General features: G+C 47.0%; 1 protein-coding gene across 1 annotated transcript in view; it reads right to left on the bottom strand.

Moving 5' to 3' along the window:
• The window catches only part of VWA8 (von Willebrand factor A domain containing 8), a 1,418,144-nt gene that overhangs the window by 56,391 nt on the left and 1,340,161 nt on the right, over nucleotides 1-21,592 (bottom strand). The window contains exon 41 of the mRNA XM_078657276.1: nucleotides 14,319-14,444. Within this exon, the coding sequence (XP_078513402.1) occupies nucleotides 14,319-14,444 (126 nt within the window). The remainder of the gene's footprint in view (nucleotides 1-14,318; nucleotides 14,445-21,592) is intronic.

Below are 21,592 nucleotides of genomic sequence, written 5' to 3' on the forward strand. Positions count from 1 at the left end.
GTTTCCAGGTTTTGAGAATTATCCTAACACATCTTTCTCAATTTTCAGTTACGACATCAAAACCTAAAAAGGACACTGTGGGATGCAAATGGCTGGCAGCGGTGAAAGAAGACTTTTGATAATGTTTGATGTGCTATACACCGGCATGTGAGGAGAGTAGTGGTAGTTATTGGTTTATACAATATTTTCAGAAAATGGTTCCACGTCTCTCACCGGTGAATGGCCGCAGGTGAAAAATATATATTTGCTTCTTAATAAAAAATGAAAACAGTTAAAGTAAACATAGTTCTTGTTTACTACATTGCATTCATAAACAAGTAGATAGACAAATATGTCAGGTTGAGCCCATACATCCCATATCATGAATGCCAACACTAATTGCGAAAGGCCTCTCAGAATTTTCAATGCCAAATTCAGGGCCCGGATTCACAAACTGCATTCTGTAGTACATAATATAATGTTGTAGGAAGTAGTACAGTGCTATACTAGAAAAACGTACTGTTAGACCTGACACCTTTTGGCGTGGTTCTTCCCCCATCTTTTTGCCTCTGACTCATGTGTTTTGATGCTGTGCTGGATTTCGTTTTTGCTGATTTAGATGCTTTGGACACTCTGCCACTGCTGATCAGTGCCAGAGTGTAAGTGCTCCCTCTGTGAATTGTGATATTGATTGAATATACCTGATTGGCATATTTGTATCACCACGAAGTCCCTAGGAAAGTGCACTGTGTGTGCCAGGGCTGGTGATGACAGATGCTACTAGTGGGCCTGCAGCGCAGATTGCGCCACCCACATGAGTAGCTTTAAAATAGTGATTCAGGCCTGCCAGCGCAGGGTCTGTGTGCAGTCAGTGGACTGCCCTGTCCCCCTGGCCAGTGTCTCCACTGGCTGGGCCTAAGCCTTCCCTGTCTGTGCACATCAGTCACCCCTATGGAAGGCTCAAGGTACCCCCCTAGGCAGGGTGCAGTGTATGGATAAGGTAGAGCATGTACTAGTGCAGGTCACATGCTCTAGTAGTGGGCTGCAGCCATTTTATGTGCTCACTGCTGTAAGGCTATCTTGCTCCATAGAGTAACATGGAGGAGGCTGGGCCCATGTGATACCAGCCTATCTTCCCATAGGAACAAGATGGGACATAAGTGAAAGATATCCCTGAACTCAGAATTTAATGACACATCTTTTAGTGAAGGGTGTTTTTAAATCCTGTGTTGGAGAATGGCCCTTTTAGAAAGTGGCTGTTCTCTTGTCTAACCCTTTCTGTGTGCCTGGGTTTGTGGAATGCTTGGGTGTGACAGGGGGGCTGCAGAGCCCCCGGAGGAGAGGGTCGGAGCCAGCCCGGGGATGAAAGGGCACATCTGCCTGCCTGGGAGGTGGGAGGAAGGAATGCCTGATAAGTACTGGGCTGTGCCGACCACCTCCCCCATGCTAGCTCCCTCCTGATGGTCAACTGACACCTCTGGCCCTGAAGCTGACAGGGAGAAGAAAACCAGAGACACCTCAGTGCTCCGCAACCCCCAGAACTGGTTTAGACTGGACCCAGGGCCTCCATGCACAAAGACTTCAAAGGACTTCAAAGACATTGAGGGGTATAAGGAAAGGACCCCTGACTACAGAAGATCAGATTCCAAAATTCTGCAAGCAAGAAGGAACCTTTGCTGGAAGGAGGACAGCTAGAGAACTAAAGGAAGACTGCCTTGCTGTGTGCTCTAAGGGTTGACCTGTTCTACTGTCCAACTGGAAGCTAAGGAGGAGAAAGGGACTTTGCTGTGTGCTGTGACCCTGCCTACTTGAAACTGCCAAGACTCTGCTGTGTGCTGTGTCTACAACTGAATCTCCAAGGGCCTGAGAAGAGCTGGCCTCCTGTTGGGAACCCAGGGCTAAAGGTTCCTAAAACTGTCCCAGAAAACAGCTGAAAGATCGCGCTGTGGTGACCTTGGACGAGTGGCACTCGACCGGGGAGCGTGAGGAGGGGATCGGTGTGCTCATCGGCACATTCCCAGCGAGGGTTGGAGGCTTGTGGTGCCTCCCCTCGTGAAATCCGCTCCCAAGGTGTTGTGAGCCGAGAGGGGGGTCTCCTCGTGACCAGCGCCCTCGAAAACCCTTTGCCGCCAAATCCCCATCGCGGCCCGGGGCCAGGAATACCCCCCAGAAGGTCGCCGATCGTTGGGGAGCTGAAGCGGCGAAGAACGAAGCCGCCGCGCTCCCATTGGCTGAGGGAGCCGAGCCCCCTCACTAACGCCGCGACGGGATTGGCCCGTGCGGCGCAGCGTCATCAGTGGTGGAGGGCCGTGATTGGCCGAAGGAGCGGAGCGTCATCGTTGGCCTGTCCCGGGAGCCGCACTGCCATTGGCTGACTACCGGGTGCTGCGGGAGGCTCGACCCAACGCCGCGACGGGATTGGTTGGTCCCGGCGTGGAGAGGGAGAGGAGAGGAGACGACCCCTCAGCGAGAGCCGACCTCGCCGAGGGAATCTGAAGCGTCCCGCACCCCTGGCCAGCCGTCCCCCACCAGGTGAGCAGCACCGCCTCCCCCGCCGCTCGTTGGATTGTCGAGAGCGGGCGGGAGAGGACAGGGGACCGGGCGGGGCGGGGACGCGTGCGAACTGCACGGCCTGGGGCGTGTGAGGCCCAAGAAGGCGCGAGGCTGCACCTGGGGAGGGAAAGAGTCCCCGAGCCTCGCGTAAAAGCGCATTTGCAGCGCTGGAAGCCCCCACGTAGCCTGGCACGTGGGCAGTAGCGTTAATGTTCGTTTTTAGAGCTAAGTGAACATAAATCCGTGGCATTATTTCTCACGACTGATTAAAGAGACTTGAGACATTATTTTTTTCCATAAGAACTTCCTATTTACAAGTACCATCCTAAAGATTAAGTGCAACCCGTAAGATTGAATGCAACATTTTTCTAAAGAAGTGATTATCATGCAACTGCTTTAATTACTTGCTGAAACTAGATAAAGCTATATATTTTTATAAAATATACTTACCTGTGTGGTCTCAGTTTGTGGTGGATTGGGGATTATTGTTGTGTTAAGTGCAAATGTTATCCACATTGCCTCTGTTTAGCCTAGACTACATTGCCTCTGTTTAGCCTAGACTGGTCGCGCCATGCTACCTAGAGGGTGAGCAGGGGTTATCTCAGAGGGTTATTCCGTCGCCCTGACTGGAAGCAAGGGTCCCTACTTGGTCTAAGGTACTTACCTCTGCCAACCAGACACCCCGGGTTCTAACATTGGTGGCTCGCGGTGCGGATTGTTGAACTAATAATTGCACTTGACCGGCAGTGATCTCTTGTACATCACTAGTCTAGTTTAGCGGCACAGGTTGCACAAGATTTCTTTTCTTTTTGGTGAAACCTTTTTAGTTGAAAAGGTTAGGAAGCATCATGTCTCGGAAAGCGCCAAGCGTGAATGGAGAAGCGGAAGTGGAATTTGAAATCCAGGAGTTGTTAAACTATAACAAGGAGCAACTGAGAAAAGTCTGCAGACAGCTTGAATGCCCAGTAAGGGGCGGCGCAAATAAGGAAGAGCTACGGACAGCTCTGAGGGCCTGGTGGGAGGCCAAACATGGTGACCCAGAGGTTACTACTGGAGAGGGAGACACACAGGAGAATAGGTTTTTGCCCAGTGAATTGCCAGTGAGGAAGCCAGGGTCTAGGACCGGCAGCGACCACTCCAGTAGGGTTATGTCTCCAGAGGAAATAGAGGAGAATCAGCGAGTTAGGGCCCATGAGATTGAGCTTTTGAAGCTCAGAGCGGAAGCCGATGAGAAGAGACTGCGCCTGGAAGTTGAGAAAGAGGCGCAGGAGAGAGCGGCGCAGGAGAGAAGACATACTCTCGCTTTGGAGGAAAAGAAGCTCCAATTGGCTCATGAGAGGAGCATGAAGGAGTTGGACTTCAAATATAAAGAGAGGGTGTCCAGTTCTAATGGTGGCAGCGCACAACCAGTACAGGCGGTTAAGGTATACATACCAAAGGATCTGGTACAGAATTATCAGAGGGGTGAGGATATTTATGCGTGGTTCAGAGCGTATGAACTTGCCTTAAAGATGAATGAGGTGCCTGAGAAGAATTGGGGAGCAGGATTGTGGAAGCATTTTGAGGCCTCTGGGAGGGATGTTTTGGCACCCTTAGAAGCAAAGGATGCTTTGTCCTACTCCGCCATGAAGGAGGCTTTGTGCCTCAGGTATGGGCTCACTGCTGAACAGTACCGCCAGAAGTTTAGGAACTTCAAGAAGCTTGATTCAAGTACTTGGGTGGAGTGTGTGAGTATGTACACGCGTGCACTGGAAGGTTGGATGAAGGGCAGCAAAGTTACTGATTATGTGGGGTTGTGTCACTTGATTAGTAGGGAGCACTTAAGTAGTTTATGTGTCCCAGAGCTGCGCCAGCATCTTTTGGATAGCAAGTTAACTGATCCCAGTGAGCTTGCTAAAGAGGCGGACCGGTGGACGAGCACCAGGGTCCACAAGGGGGTGGTAAGTACCCCAGCCAAAGGTGGACAGGGTCCCCAGCAGAAGAGTGGGGGGGACACGGGTAATCAAAAGGAGTCTTCTAAAGGGCCCCAAAGTAGTTCCCAGGAGAAGGTGTCTCACCCCCCCAAGCCTAAGAAGTCCTGGCCCCATAAGGGCCCGCAGGACAAAAAGACCCTTACTTGCTATTCATGCAGAGAGGTGGGGCACATTGCTCCAAACTGTCCAAAGAAGAAATCAGCACCCACTGGTGCTCCAGCTCCAGCTCCGGCGTTGGCCAGTGTAGCTTTGGGAGGGGATTTGATTTCTAGTGGGGAGGAGGGGTTACCATTGATGACCCTTGTCTCTCTAGGAGACCAAGAGATGGCCCAGGAAACCTTGCTGCCCCAAAATACTAAGAAATAAGGGCAGAAGGTGACCATCAATGGACAGGTGGTGGAGGCTCTGAGAGACACAGGGGCCAGCGTGACATCTGTTAGGTGTCGGTGGGTGTCTGAAGAGCAAATTGTTCCCCAGGTACTCCGGCCTGTGGTGGCAGCTGACAGTTCAGTGCGCTACTGCAAGTTGGCGAAAGTTCCATTCGAATGGGGAGGAGTCTCAGGTATTCTGGAAATTGTTGTAAGTGATGCCTTGCCTGTAGATTGTCTATTAGGTAATGACCTGGAGAGCTCCCCATGGAAAGAGGTGGAGCAAAGGACTCACTTGGAGATGTTGGGTTTGCCTGCGTGGATCTGTGTGTCCACCCGGGCAATGACAGCCAGAGAGGGCGGTCTAGCAGAACTGGAGCCTGGAACAATGGCCCAGGGACCTGCCAAGAGAGGAAGGGGTAGAGGGCGCAGGAAACCGGCCCCCACTGTTCCCACGGTCCAGGAGGAAGCAGACCCGGAAGGGGATGCCCTGGAACCTACAGGGGAGCAGGTGGCCGAACTAGGGGAATTGCCTGAGCTGTCCCAGTGGCAGCAAGAGGGTGGTCCCTCCAGGGAGGAATTCTGCCAGGCTCAGAAGGAGTGCCCTTCTCTCATTGGTGTGCGGCAGCAGGCTGCAGACCAGGCCGCAGGCCTGGGGTCCAAGGAGCATTTGATCTACTGGGAGGATGACTTACTTTATAGTGAGCCTAAGTTCGCTGAGCCCGGTGCAGCCCGTGTGCTGGTGGTACCGGAGCGCTTCAGGAACTTCCTACTGGGTCTGGCTCATGACGTGCCTCTCGCAGGACATCTGGGGCAAGACAAGACCTATCACAGGCTTGTCACCCATTTCTACTGGCCCCAGATGAAGACACACGTCTCTGCCTTTTGTAAATCTTGCCAGACTTGTCAGGCCAGTGGCAAGAGTGGAGGGAAGCGCGTGGCCCCCCTCCAACCCTTTCCCGTGGTGAGCACCCCTTTTGAGCGGGTGGGCATTGACATCGTGGGGCCCCTGGATCCCAAGACAGCCCTAGGCAACAGGTTTATCCTGGTCTTGGTGGACCATGCCACTCGGTACCCGGAAGCCTTCCCGCTCAGGACAGTTACCGCCCCAGTGGTGGGCCATGCCCTGATGGGGATCTTTTCCCGGGTGGGATTTCCCAGGGAGGTCGTCTCAGACCGCGGGACAAAAGTATATGAAGTCCCTGTGGAGTGAGTGTGGGGTGACATACAAATTCACCACTCCTTACCACCCTCAAGGAAATGGTTTGGTTGAGAGATTCAACCGCACATTGAAGGGCATGATTATGGGCCTGGAAGAGCCCATGAGGCGGAAATGGGATGTCTTGTTGCCATGCCTGTTGTTTGCCTACAGGGAGGTGCCTCAGAAATCCTTAGGGTTCAGTCCCTTTGAGTTGCTGTATGGCCACCCTGTCAGAGGGCCTCTGACTCTGGTGAAAGAGGGGTGGGAGAAATCCCGTGGGAAAACCCCTCAGGATGTGTTCAGCTATGTGCTGGCCATTCGCAACCAGACCAAGCGCTTCAGGAAGCTCGCTCAAGAGAACCTGGAGGCTAGCCAGGAGGAAATGAAGAGGTGGTATGACCAGAACACTTCTCTGGTTGAGTTCCAACCTGGTCAGAAAGTGTGGGTGATGGCGCCAGTGGAGCCTTGTGCGCTCCGTGACAAGTGGTCTGGGCCATATGAGGTGGTGGAGCGCAAGAGCGAGGTTACCTATTTGGTTAACCTGAAGACTCCCAGGCAGCCCCTGAGGGTGCTGCATGTGAACCGCCTCAAACCCCACTTTGAGAGGACTGAAGTAACTATGCTCATGGCTACAGATGCTGGAGGGGAGGAGGATAGTGATCCTCTCCCTGACCTCCTGGCAGTCAAGGAGCAAGATGGGTCAGTGGATGGTGTGGTCCTCTCCCCCACCCTGACTCCAGAGCAGCAGGATGACTGTCGCCAAGTCTTGGGTCAGTTCGCCCCCCTGTTCTCCCTGACCCCAGGTGTCACCAAGTGGTGCGTCCACGACGTGGACACTGGAGACAGTCTGCCTGTGAAACAGAAGTTTTACAGAGTGGCTGACAAGGTCAGAGCCAGCATCAAGGAAGAGGTTTCCAAGATGTTGACGCTAGGGGTTATTGAGCCCTCCAGCAGCCCCTGGCCTAGCCCCGTGGTCTTAGAGCCTAAGAAAGCTGCGTTCAGACCGACCACAGGGCCCTCCGATGGTTAATGCAGATGAGGGGTGAGAATCCAAAATTGTTGAGGTGGTCCATTTCCCTACAGGGGATGGACTTTACGGTGGAGCACCGCCCTGGTACAGAACACGCCAATGCTGACGGTCTGTCCAGATTCTTCCGCCTTAGTGATGAGGACTCCCAAGAGGTTGGGTAGTTCTCCCCACTTTCAGCTGGAGGGGACACGTGTTAGACCTGACACCTTTTGGCGTGGTTCTTCCCCCATCTTTTTGCCTCTGACTCATGTGTTTTGATGCTGTGCTGGATTTCGTTTTTGCTGATGTAGATGCTTTGGACACTCTGCCACTGCTGATCAGTGCCAGAGTGTAAGTGCTCCCTCTGTGAATTGTGATATTGATTGAATATACCTGATTGGCATATTTGTATCACCACGAAGTCCCTAGGAAAGTGCACTGTGTGTGCCAGGGCTGGTGATGACAGATGCTACTAGTGGGCCTGCAGCGCAGATTGCGCCACCCACATGAGTAGCTTTAAAATAGTGACTCAGGCCTGCCAGCGCAGGGCCTGTGTGCAGTCATTGGACTGCCCTGTCCCCCTGGCCAGTGTCTCCACTGGCTGGGCCTAACCCTTCCCTGTCTGTGCACATCAGTCACCCCTATGGAAGGCTCAAGGTACCCCCCTGGGCAGGGTGCAGTGTATGGATAAGGTAGAGCATGTACTAGTGCAGGTCACATGCTCTAGTAGTGGGCTGCAGCCATTTTATGTGCTCACTGCTGTAAGGCTATCTTGCTCCATAGAGTAACATGGAGGAGGCTGGGCCCATGTGATACCAGCCTATCTTCCCATAGGAACAAGATGGGACATAAGTGAAAGATATCCCTGAACTCAGAATTTAATGACACATCTTTTAGTGAAGGGTGTTTTTAAATCCTGTGTTGGAGAATGGCCCTTTTAGAAAGTGGCTGTTCTCTTGTCTAACCCTTTCTGTGTGCCTGGGTTTGTGGAATGCTTGGGTGTGACAGGGGGGCTGCAGAGCCCCCGGAGGAGAGGGTCGGAGCCAGCCCGGGGATGAAAGGGCACATCTGCCTGCCTGGGAGGTGGGAGGAAGGAATGCCTGATAAGTACTGGGCTGTGCCGGCCACCTCCCCCATGCTAGCTCCCTCCTGATGGTCAACTGACACCTCTGGCCCTGAAGCTGACAGGGAGAAGAAAACCAGAGACACCTCAGTGCTCCGCAACCCCCAGAACTGGTTTAGACTGGACCCAGGGCCTCCATGCACAAAGACTTCAAAGGACTTCAAAGACATTGAGGGGTATAAGGAAAGGACCCCTGACTACAGAAGATCAGATTCCGAAATTCTGCAAGCAAGAAGGAACCTTTGCTGGAAGGAGGACAGCTAGAGAACTAAAGGAAGACTGCCTTGCTGTGTGCTCTAAGGGTTGACCTGTTCTACTGTCCAACTGGAAGCTAAGGAGGAGAAAGGGACTTTGCTGTGTGCTGTGACCCTGCCTACTTGAAACTGCCAAGACTCTGCTGTGTGCTGTGTCTACAACTGAATCTCCAAGGGCCTGAGAAGAGCTGGCCTCCTGTTGGGAACCCAGGGCTAAAGGTTCCTAAAACTGTCCCAGAAAACAGCTGAAAGATCGGGCTGTGGTGACCTTGGACGAGTGGCACTCGACCGGGGAGCGTGAGGAGGGGATCGGTGTGCTCATCGGCACATTCCCAGCGAGGGTTGGAGGCTTGTGGTGCCTCCCCTCGTGAAATCCGCTCCCAAGGGGTTGTGAGCCGAGAGGGGGGTCTCCTCGTGACCAGCGCCCTCGAAAACCCTTTGCCGCCAAATCCCCATCGCGGCCCGGGGCCAGGAATACCCCCCAGAAGGTCGCCGATCGTTGGGGAGCTGAAGCGGCGAAGAACGAAGCCGCCGCGCTCCCATTGGCTGAGGGAGCCGAGCCCCCTCACTAACGCCGCAACGGGATTGGCCCGTGCGGCGCAGCGTCATCAGTGGTGGAGGGCCGTGATTGGCCTAAGGAGCGGAGCGTCATCGTTGGCCTGTCCCGGGAGCCGCACTGCCATTGGCTGACTCCCGGGTGCTGCGGGAGGCTCGACCCAACGCCGCGACGGGATTGGTTGGTCCCGGCGTGGAGAGGAGGAGGAGAGGAGACGACCCCTCAGCGAGAGCCGACCTCGCCGAGGGAATCTGAAGCGTCCCGCACCCCTGGCCAGCCGTCCCCCACCAGGTGAGCAGCACCGCCTCCCCCGCCGCTCGTTGGATTGTCGAGAGCGGGCGGGAGAGGACAGGGGACCGGCCGGGGCGGGGACGCGTGCGAACTGCACGGCCTGGGGCGTGTGAGGCCCAAGAAGGCGCGAGGCTGCACCTGGGGAGGGAAAGAGTCCCCGAGCCTCGCGTAAAAGCGCATTTGCAGCGCTGGAAGCCCCCACGTAGCCTGGCACGTGGGCAGTAGCGTTAATGTTCGTTTTTAGAGCTAAGTGAACATAAATCCGTGGCATTATTTCTCACGACTGATTAAAGAGACTTGAGACATTATTTTTTTCCATAAGAACTTCCTATTTACAAGTACCATCCTAAAGATTAAGTGCAACCCGTAAGATTGAATGCAACATTTTTCTAAAGAAGTGATTATCATGCAACTGCTTTAATTACTTGCTGAAACTAGATAAAGCTATATATTTTTATAAAATATACTTACCTGTGTGGTCTCAGTTTGTGGTGGATTGGGGATTATTGTTGTGTTAAGTGCAAATGTTATCCACATTGCCTCTGTTTAGCCTAGACTGCTCGCGCCATGCTACCTAGAGGGTGAGCAGGGGTTATCTCAGAGGGTTATTCCGTCGCCCTGACTGGAAGCAAGGGTCCCTACTTGGTCTAAGGTACTTACCTCTGCCAACCAGAGACCCCGGGTTCTAACACGTACGTACTTAAAAATGCAATTTAGAAACCTCCCACGAGAGACTACCACCTTTACCTCTCCTATGTTTCTGTGCAGAAATCTCTCCCACAGTGGGGAATAATAACTCAAACATGGCTGGGGTTCTTGAAACTTTACTGAGTGGTTTGGGAGGGACATACGAATACAAAGAACAAACCCACAAAACAGATCAGACCATTGCAATTCAGAAAACACATTTTTAAAGTTACGATAGCCCTTAAAGTGTCAACACAGAATGTCCTCTAGCATAGTTTTGGAGTATGTTAAGCACCACACATGGCCACCCACTGATATTGCAAGATGCACACTTGAAAAGAAATCACTGGAGGCAGGAAATTAAAATAACACAGAATACAAATGAAAGATAAATTAATTAAATTATTATATAGGTTTCAGGAGTTATATAGTTAGGAATTAGCTTTTAAAAAACCTTTGAAATTCACTCAAAAAACGATAAGTTTTAGTGGTGTTATAGTTAGCTGGACATTTTACTCATACAAAACCATTGAAATTGCTCCTATATAGTTAGTTGTGCTAACTATATTTCGCGCACCCGCAATCCACTGCTGATGATGTCACATATTAGATCATTCATGACATGGTCAGTGACATCACTGATGACATCTCAAATGACATCACTGATGACATCATCCAGTGAATGTGGTTTGCTTCGTTATTTAAATATGCATTATATATATAGCAATTTGCATTGAAGAATAAGTGGATATATATAAATAAATATTTGGATGGAGGATTTAGTAGCAGTGTAATTGACTGTTTACTTGACCAATTTATAATGTCTCACTAAATATAGTGGATAGTGACTAAACTGTGTGAATATCTGTATCACTTTGTCAGTTGTTGTGTAAACTGATTCTACAGTTGGTTACTAGCTATGTGAAAGTCTATATTAGTTATTGATTAGTTAACTGAGTATTTGTATGGGAGTGTGAAAGTGTGTGTGGTTCGGTGGGGGGTGTGTGACTGTCCAAAGATGTGTGAATAGTTGATTCAGTAGATATATGAAGTTAAAACTACATGTTCTAACAGTTGTTTGGGTGAGTGAATATCTTTATGGGTGTTGTGATGAGCAAATATATTTCTCAATGGTACAGGTCCAAAAAACTAGAAAAATAAAAGGCAATGTATGTGTCAGTTGTTGTATATAAATAAGTATACATAAGACACAATGATTGTGTGAGTGACTGTATGGATAACTGTATACTTGTAATAATGATTTTATAATTCACTAAGTGTGACTTACTATCTAAATGAATAGAAGAAGTGGTGTTTGTATAAGTGTTTTGCTAAGTAAATATGTAAGTATGATCCATTGTTTGCATAAGTGAGTAGGATGACTTCATATGTGAATAGGATGCGTGCTGTTGTTTAATGTCGATATAGATGTATAAGTATTTTTGATAGTGTTCTATTGTTCATTGACAGTATGTATGAGTAAATCCATAGGTAAGTGATTAGATGTGTGTATACATCTATGAATCACTGAGTGGATTTTTAGATACTTGTATTGCTGTGACAATGGATTTAAATATGATACTCTGTATTTTACAAAGAGTGATGAAAAATTGTAATAGTGTATGAAAAGGTGTATGTGATTGTCACGTGGATGATGTCATCAGTGATGTCATTTGAGATGTCATCAGTGATGTCACTGACCATGTCATGAATGATCTAATATGTGACATCATCAGCAGTGGATTGCGGGTGCGCGAAATATAGTTAGTACAACTAACTATATAGGAGCAATTTCAATGGTTTTGTATGAGTAAAATGTCCAGCTAACTATAACACCACTAAAACTTATCGTTTTTTGAGTGAATTTCAAAGGTTTTTTAAAAGCTAATTCCTAACTATATAACTCCTGAAACCTATGGTTTTTTCAGTGAATTTCAAAGGTTTTTTAAATGCTAATTCCTAACTATATAAGGCCTGAAACCTTTGGTTTTTTAGTGAATTTGCAAGGTTTTTTAAATGCTAATTCCTAACTATATAAGACCTGAAACCTATGTTTTTTTCAGTGAATTTCAAAGGTTTTTTAAATGCTAATTCCTAACTATATAAGGCCTGAAACCTATGGTTTTTTCAGTGAATTCGCAAGGTTTTTTTAAATGCTAATTCCTAACTATATAAGGCCTGAAACCTATGGTTTTTTCAGTGAATTTCAAAGGTTTTTTAAATGCTAATTCCTAACTATATAAGGCCTGAAACCTATGGTTTTTTCATTGAATTCGCAAGGTTTTTTAAATGCTAATTCTATTAGCGGATAACGTTTTTATATATTAAAAAGTTTTTTAAATCTCAAATGCCTGCTTTGCTAACAGAGTTTTTAAGCACAGGCTCTTTTGTCTCTGGTGGCCATCTTGGGAGACTGCATATCAGAATTTTTTTAATGAAATATAAGAGGATTTGAGAAGTCACTCAAAATGTGCCCTAATTTTTCTTTCTTCAGCACTAATCATAATTTCTATGGCAAAATGAACCCCCTCATTTTGTTCCTTTGCAAATTAAATGTTTTAAGCGTTAACACTTTATTCCAATCAAGATGACTTCAGGTGTGCCATACTTTTGTCATAAGTAAGACTGTTAGCGCTGTAGTTGTTCTTTAGAACACTCTGGGACATTCTGTCATTGGGCTATAGTTGGGCTACATCTGGCTGATATTTGGGCTACATTTGTTTTTTTTTGTGTCTCTGGTGGCCATCTTTGGGCTACATTGGGCTACACTGGGCTACATTTGGGCTCTAACATATATATAGCCCAATGTAGCCCAATATATATTTTTCAAAGTTAATTTTCATAAAAACCACTGGAGCACATATCTTGAGACATAGCAAAGGCACATCGGGCTACCAGTCCCTACAATTTTGCCAAGTTTGGTGGAAAACCATTCAGCCGTCCGGGCTAAAAGTGAGTCCAACCGCCCTATGGAAATTAACATGGGGAAAACACGTTTTGGGACCCCCCTTTTATCTCGGCCCCCGCTTGACGAATCCCCCCCAAACTTTCAGGGAAGGACCGGAGCGCCGCGAGGCAAAGTTAAGGAAAATTTCAGGAAGATTCCTCAACCGGCGCCAAAGTTATTCCCAATAGAATGTTGCGATTTCCCTATGGAAAACAATCCTAAATATATATACCTACTGGCTATCGCCAGTAGGTAATATACAAATATATGTATATATGTGTATTTATCAGTGATAGCAATAACTATAGTTATTGTTTAATTGTTTGTTTAACCCCTTGCATGCTGCCGCGATTCTGCGCTTGTGCGGCACTTTTAAAGAGTGGGCGGGTTCATGACGGCCCTCAGCCGTCATCAGCACACGAGCGCCGTAGTGCATGACGGCTGGGGGCCGTCATCAGCATGCATGGGGTTAATGTAATAAACAATTACAAATGTTGTTACACTTTTTAACGTTTTTAGCAACTATAAATAGCATTTACATTAATTCATTAGATGGCAGAGATGGGTTTTGTGTTTTGTGTCCACCACCTTTTACAGATGCAGATCATCAATGCAAACGTCTTCTAATGTAATGATACAATGTATCACTGCCACCTTCATCCACTGCTCTGACAGGGCAGTGATTCACACTGCATCTACTGATGCATTGTGCCACTCAAACCTTGTTTAAATACCGTAATATGATATATGACTGCCACCTTCTTTCTGAATGCTTTCAGAAGGCATTGATACAGAAACAGGCAATCCCATCTCCGTCAAATGGAGTAATACAGAATATCAATTCCACCTGCATTCATGATTTTAGAGCCATCCAAGCCAAACGACTTGTGCAGCGTCAGCACTTAAAGGCGTGAAGCACATTTAAGCACTATGAAGCATTCCACTTCACTCTGAAAGACTCCTATAAATCTAAAAACTTTGAAAATGCTCCCAAAATATACTCACAAATGTTTTTGGAGTTATAGACCACTAATTGTCAAAAAGATAACGAATAAAGTACACCTCTTTATCAGTGAGCGGCTACTTCTTTGTAAAACAATGAACTTCTTGAATGTAGTGGAGGGTGGAGAAAGAAATGTGCACGTGCACCTAGAAGCAATCACATAGCTTTCAGGAAGACCTCTCAATAATTGTGCTTCCTGCATTATGCGAAAACACATGTGCTGCCATTTGACCCCTCCAATAGTGAGGATGTTCTCAGCATTATTAAGGTATCATAATGTCCTGCTAAACTGCCCTGCAAAAAAGTGGACCATTTTCCCTTTTAAGAGTATTCCTTGGTGAATATGCGAACACTTTGATTTCCTGAGTACTCACCTCTGGCTCCAGCTCTCCTCGTCGCTTGTAGATGGCTTTTTCGCCAGTGAGCCCATCGATGATTTTCGCATCGTCCAGCTCCCCCAGGGCTTGGTTCCTGAGCCACTGCCTTTCCTTGCCTTTGGCCTAAAAAACAATATATAATATTCAGTGTACAAGAACATACCTGCAGCAGTAAACAACTTTGTCGTTTCATTATTGCACGTCAAGGGCAGATATTATAATGGGCCCAATAACGAAATGACTGCTGCTTTTCTCAATGTCCAAAGAAGACATACTGAGGACTCTATCACTTAATGATGAGGCACTAGCAAGGAAACAAAAGGCATGACCTAGCTTAATTTAAACAGAAAGAAAAAGTTACTTACCTTTGGTAATGATACTTCTGGTGACTAATGATTCTTCCCACAGATTCCTCAGTTTATAAATGTCCTTCAGATGCCAGACTGGATCCAGAAAACGTTTCCCACAGCAATATCTCTCCAGTGCAGCCAGGTGACACCATGCAGCTATAGTAGTGACTTCATTTGATCCAGATGTGACAACATCATTGGATATGTAGCAGTGACTTGTGTGGTGGTGTCAGTTCCTAGACTCTTTCTGCATCCCATTAAGGCGGGCAGACGTCTGCATACCTGCGCATGTTATTGCCAACATCACTAACTTGTTGGGGGGGAAAAGGTCATAAGGAACTTTTCGAGAAGATAAAGTATCCACAACTTCTTCCTGTAGACTCCTTACCTTATGAATGAATCCCAGAGAAATACTATCGGGGAGGTGTGATTACGTAATACAGATTAACCAAGGAAGTAATGAAACACAGTCCTGGCAAAGTTTCCATCACTATGGGACTCAGCTGTGAGGCAAACGTGTGTAACAATAGTATGTACAAAGACCATGTTGCTGCTCTGCAAATATCTGTCACTGAGATGCCGCTGGTAAGAGAGTAAACGTCACCATGACCCTCATTGAGCAGGCACAAAAACTATGGAGGATTGAATCTTTATGCAGAGAACAACTCAGCATAAGATTGTGAGCTCGGTTACCACTTTTCCCTTCTTGGCTGCAGCAAAGCTCACAAAGTGCTGATCATCCACTCTGACCTGACGTTTGCAGTCCATTTAATGAGATATACTGGAGTCCAATCTTTACAACCTCTCCTCCTCCCTAGTTTGGTGAGGAGGATGAAAGAAGGATTGCAGACAGATTGGTCAATGTAAAAGGTGGACTCATCTTTCAACAATTGCAGGTATTAAATACCACGTTATCTCTGTAGAACACAGCGAGAGGTGTCTAAACCATAAGACCTTAAAGTTCATCAACCCAACTTGTTGAAGTTATTGTCATCAGGATTATGCTCTTTAACATCAGTAGATGCATCGGACAACTATGCAATGGGTAGGCTGTGCGCCAAGTCAACCCCAGATTCAGTTACCACTGAAGAACAATAAACAGTGTGAGAGAAATAATATGTTAACCCTTTCAAAAAGGTGTCACCAAGAGGAATAAATAGAGAAAACAGTAAGATGGAAATGGCAACTAAATAGCTTCCTTAGCAAGGGATAGCATAAAACGCAAAACATCAGAGCGGATAGAATAGAAAGAATTCACAACTTCCAACTTACATCAAGAAACTTTGATCTGTGGCCCACAAAAACAGATTTTGTGTGGGTTTGCGACAATGAAAATGACAGCAGCCACTTACATGGGTAAGGAGAAGTTCTGTGGTTGGCATTGCTCAATCTGCAGAAGTGCAGCCACAGTATCAAAGGTTTGGATTGGAGGACCTGGATATCCTGCTAGAAAAGTAAAAAGCTCTGACAAGGACCAAAGGCCCCACACCGTGGGAATCACAATCCAGTGAGGAAGTATCCGTAATCACTGCAGCCTGCTACTGCAGGGAAGAGGGAATGGGCTGAATGAGTGATGGCTGAAGGGGCACAGTCATCAATGCAGGTCATGGAGAAGAGGTTGAAAAATCTGCAATTGAGCCTTAAGGCTCCCCTGATTCTAGAACCACTGTTGCCTCAAGCCCCACTGAAGGGACCTCATCTGCCATTTGGAGTGCAGGACCAGTGGGATGAATGGGGCAATTAAGTCGAACAGGCATAGGACTTTCAGAACTAGGATAGGATCCTGTCCCAGAAATATCCTGTACATCTGCAATCCACTGGGGATGATAAAAAGCCTTCATATATGTCATGTCTAGCGGTGCTTCAATGAAGGCTAACATCTGCATGGGTTTGAAATGAGACTTTTGGGCATTGATAATAAAACAAAAAAGAGACAGGAGGGTCATGGTACACTGAAGACGTTTTGAGACTAGTGAAGAATGCTCCCCGTTTACCAGCCAATCATTCAAGTACAGAAACACTGGGATAAAAAAATGTTCTGAGCAAAAGTGCAACCGTGGGCACTACTTTGGTTTACACCCAGTTGTCATGCCAATTGACAAGACCACAAAGTGAAAGTGCTTGGACCCCAGAAGGAATCGGAGGTAAAGACAGTGAATAGGGAGAATTGCAAGATTAAAGTGGGTGTCCTGGAGGGCAACGTTTGAACTTAACTTGCCATCTTAAGCAGTTTAAGATATGTAGGTCCAGTATAAGCATGAGTCCTCGATCCTTTTTGGGGACCTAGGGAATAACACCTAGTGCCCCTCTCCTCCAGTAACACCACATGTATGGTGCCTTTGATCAGTAGGGCAAATACCTCTGCCTTCAAGATTGAGGTGTGTAGCAGAGAGCGCATCCTGACAGAAAGGTGGCTGTACAGTGAAGAGTACAGGAAGGGGAGTGTACAGCTCATGAGGACAAGCAGGAGCATTCAGCGGTCTGTCCTTATGTCCCAATTGGTGGCAAATGGCAGTCCTTCCCCCACCAGAAGCTGGTGATGACGGGAGGCGAAGTCAGAGATGTTTTGAGGTGGCAGATCCAGTGAGAGATGCAGAAGACTGGAGCTGATGTTACGGGTAATGCCTGTTCCTGTTTCTTGGACACCACCTGAGAAACCCGTGAAGGGCATCCAGTCATGTTTTTACAAAGTGACCACCACTGCCATGGATTAAGCCAAAGTTCCAGTGGAATTGAGGTCATACTTCAAAATCTGTTTGGAGGTGTTCATTCCATCACTGACCATATCTGACAACAGCTTCTTCATGTGCTGAGGAAAGCTTATTACATTTACTTCCACCTATCCACATAAGGAGTAAATGTATTAACCCAGCGGCACATGGTGTTAGCAGTGTGGAGCACCCAGCTCCGGGAAGAAAAACTTCTCTGCTCTAGAATGAGTGAATGAGAAATATAAGGGCGCTTAGCTACATCAAAGCTCAGATTCCCAGAGCTTCAAGAAGAGAAACATGATTGAATATTTGAGATCACAGGTTACACAGTGACATCAAAGAGGAAAACATTTTTACGTTTCTAAATTTGACAAGACTGGATTGTGCCCTAGGGAAAGAGGTGAAGCATTCTACGCTCTGTAAATTGTGGACAGAGAGCGGCCACTAAACTTTTTTTTTTTTTTACTTGGTGATTGTTAAGAGATATTTTGAAGTTGAGTGCAGCAAGTGAGATGTAAGATACATAAATAAAACATCGAGGACATATAGGTCTTTTGAGTAGCTGGATAAATGGCTTTATGACATAAAGCATTAAACAGGCATCTTTTAGCAACTGGCAACAAATAGATGTTTAACAGATTTACTGTCATGGGCGATCTTCTGTTAAGCACAAAATGGTATATGCCTCTGCATTTTATTCAACCTGCAATATGTTTAGGAAATATTTTAGAAGTCCTATCAAAAAGTTGTTGAAATAGTCAAATCTAGATTTTAATCCCTGTTTCAAGGTAGTTTGTTCATTACTTATCTTCTCGGTTTCTTCAATGTCTACCATGCTGTCAACTAGCGATGCTGGGTGAGGCTAATGTTTCGATTACACAATCGATTTACGTTTGAAGGTCATCGCTGCCAAAGATGTATGTTGACTGCATATATAATGTAACATATCAGTGTAGCTGAGGATACTGTCATGAACAGTGTAATCTATTAATTAAAAATCTCCCATTTTAAAAAACAATGTATGTTCCAAGGTTTTTCAGGATTCCTACGTTTCTTGCATGTTCCAAGTGTGCAGAAAAGTAGCCCAAGTTGTCCATCCACCAGCAACTTGTCCATAATGTTGGATTGCCAAAGATGACTACTTTTGAGGTATTGGTCCATATCCATATCTAGCCACATCCATATAGATACTTCTTTGAGACAAGATGAAAATCTGAGAGCTGTTTCCTCCGCATTCACATCCAGTTTCAGAATAAGCTTTATATCATCTCCGTAGGCATAAGATTTAAGGCCATATGAATCGATGATCTTGGCTAATAGAACCACACATGTATAGAGGCTAAACAAAGTGGGGCTGAGGGTTTATTCTTGAGGAATTACAGTAAGGAGCAGTTTAAGGGAGACCTAAAATTGCCTGCGGCAACCCTTTGAAGAGGAAGTGAATCCTTGAGTAAGTCTATCTTATTTACAGCCTGGAAGAGCCATAGTGAACTATTTGGTTCAATTTGGCACATGACGCATACACCACGTGTGAAGACATACATTCTAGATTGCAAGGCGCAGGGCTATGGTGTCCTAAGATTTCTCTGTGTTCTGCTGAGGTAATTCCAAAAGAGAGCCTCAAAGAATGGGAGCAAAGGTTTTCAAAGTGCAGAAAATGGTTGCAGGGTTTCAGTCAGGGTGTTGTACTTGGTTTCAGCAGTGGGCAAGGGTATTTCCATTGCTTCCACTGATTTCTGTACCCAAAAGGTAAAAGAACAGACTTCTTCTGTAGGAGGCCAGATGGATAAAAGATGCCTTCTTCTGGGGATGTGTCAAACTTCTCAAGAACTTTGTAGGCACAAGTATAGGCCAGAGTCTATAAGGGAAGAGGAGGATGTCATCTTTTGAATCATCCTCCTCTCTGCACCCATAGTCACCGGTGTAATTCCAGAAGATATCAAAACCTGGATGGACCCTGTTAGAAATGGGGGTCTCTAGTTGGCAGTGGTAGGCACCCTGTCCAAGTAGGGATCCTTCCTTCTAGTCAGGATAAGGGGATTATACAACAAAGATAACCCCTGTTCATCCCCTTGGTAGCTCGGCAAGATCAGACAGGCTTGTTTCAGAGGCAATATGCTAAGTATTTGTGCATAACACACACAGTAACACAGTGAAAACACTACAAATGGACACAACACCAGTTTAGAAAAATAAACAATCTTTATTGAAACCAAACAAACCAAAACGAAAATAACGAAAAAAATCCAACATACACAAGTCAAAATATGACTCTTAAAAGATTTCAAGCAATTCTGTCCATAGAACTCAATGGATGAGGTGATTTCACACAAAGTATCTTAGATGCGGCAAAATCCACAAGGCAAAACAGCTGCAGAGGATGGAAGCGTCGGAAAACACAAGGATGCTTCGATTCCTGAGTCCTTAGAGAGACGATGCGTCAGTTCTGCTGCACGCAGGACAGGTGTGGTGTCGAATCTGGACTGTAGGGAGAAGCGTGGCATGGAAATCCAAGGCGGTTATGGTCTGCAGGTGATGCATCTGAAAAACTTGCCGCCCATATGTGATGTGTGGAACTCCGGACGTGCTGGAGGTCGATGTGGCGGCTGCAAACAGGCGCTGCATCAATTTCATGGCAGGAGTGTTCTTATTTTGTCAGAACAGAGCTTGCTGTGCTGTTGTTTCTGGGTGGTGTACTGGCTCCCTTCGATGCTCGCTATAAGAGACACCTTCAGACTGGTTGAGCACAGCAGCCTTTATTGTCAACAAACATTCACCAATTCCAAATTGCCCAGCGGGGCAGGCAGTGGACAGCAGACGCATCCACTGGAGCTCGGGCCCGGGGGTTGGGGCCACCTCCCCCCGCTCGTGGCAGGAGTGGGGAGAAGTGTCGGTCCTGAGTCAGCAACCGGAACCCCGGGCTCATCCTGGAGGAAAAGTTCACCAGAGTGCGACGTCGTGCTCTGCGGGAAGTGCTGGGAAACCGCTGAGTCTGCAGCGCCAGGAGGCAGAAGCGAGGGAGTGGAGCCGGGAGAAGGGAAGCAGCCGAGCGGGATACGGGCTGGCCGGGGACTACACCTGACGGGGGAGGCGAATCCGGCTTAAAGAGAGGGCAGTCAGGTAGGGTGTCTGCCTAAATGGGCCTGTAAAAAGGGTTGCGGGGAGTTGCGGCAAGAGTGGGCGGTACAAGATATCAGAACACGATATTAAACCGAGAACAAATCGGTCGTGCACCAAACTGCCCTAAGGACGGGTGCAATCCCTACACAAGGGTACCTTCCTCGTTTTGCACTTTGACTGGCATCTGATAGGGGTGTTGTATTAAACTTTTCGCCCATACAGACCGTCTTACATCATACTGGAATATCCTGACCATAAAATGCCCTGTGGGATATCCCTTCCCGTCGTAAATGAGTCACACCGGGAAGATGGCTCAGCGAGTTGCACGGGCGCCTGGCATCTGCTGCGACCCACAGTTTGAGTCCCAGCAGTGTCAGTTTAGCCTCTCATCCTTCCGTGTAGTTCCTCTAAACGAGACTACAGTAATGCTTTCATATTATGGTTTGAAAAGACAAAATGGGTGGCAGTGAGCACTATAGAAAAACACTTACTGTTAAGTTTGTCACGCGCCATTCAGTGGGCAGAAAAAGCTAAGTGTTCTTTCTCTCTTGTGATTCCCGGATTCTGTACTTACAAGAAACCCTGAAACGCTCCTCCAAATCAGAATAAGTCTCAACAGAGGGACGCTTTGAATTTAGATGCTAAAGCGAGACTTGTCCATGTTACTTAGACACTAGTCCTTCAGCAGTTAAGAAACACGCATTAAAAATGCAATAGGTCAAGCCTTTCATTAAGTTAAAGCCATTTGCTTTGCTTTGCTATACAATACCCTTAGCAAAGCAAATGGCTTTAACTTAATCAAAGGCGAGACCTGTTGCATTTTCAATGCTTGTTTAGACTTACAGGAGCGTCATGCACCTTAAGGAAAAACTGTAAATATCATAGATTATCTCTGTGTATTGGTGGTTTTCCACAACTATGCAAATTCTCCTACAGCCTAACATGAACTGTTTTGATTGAAAACACAAACCATTTTCCTTTTATCAGAGCATATACCTAGGGGAAAGAAGGCAAGGGCCTTAGCAGTCAATAGTGCAGCAGGGGGGGGCGTGGGGCTGAAAGGGTCCAACTGGACTCAGGGACATAATTT

Source organism: Lissotriton helveticus, chromosome 8, assembly GCF_964261635.1.
Source record: "Lissotriton helveticus chromosome 8, aLisHel1.1, whole genome shotgun sequence".
In the NCBI taxonomy this organism is placed as follows: Eukaryota; Metazoa; Chordata; class Amphibia; order Caudata; family Salamandridae; genus Lissotriton; species Lissotriton helveticus.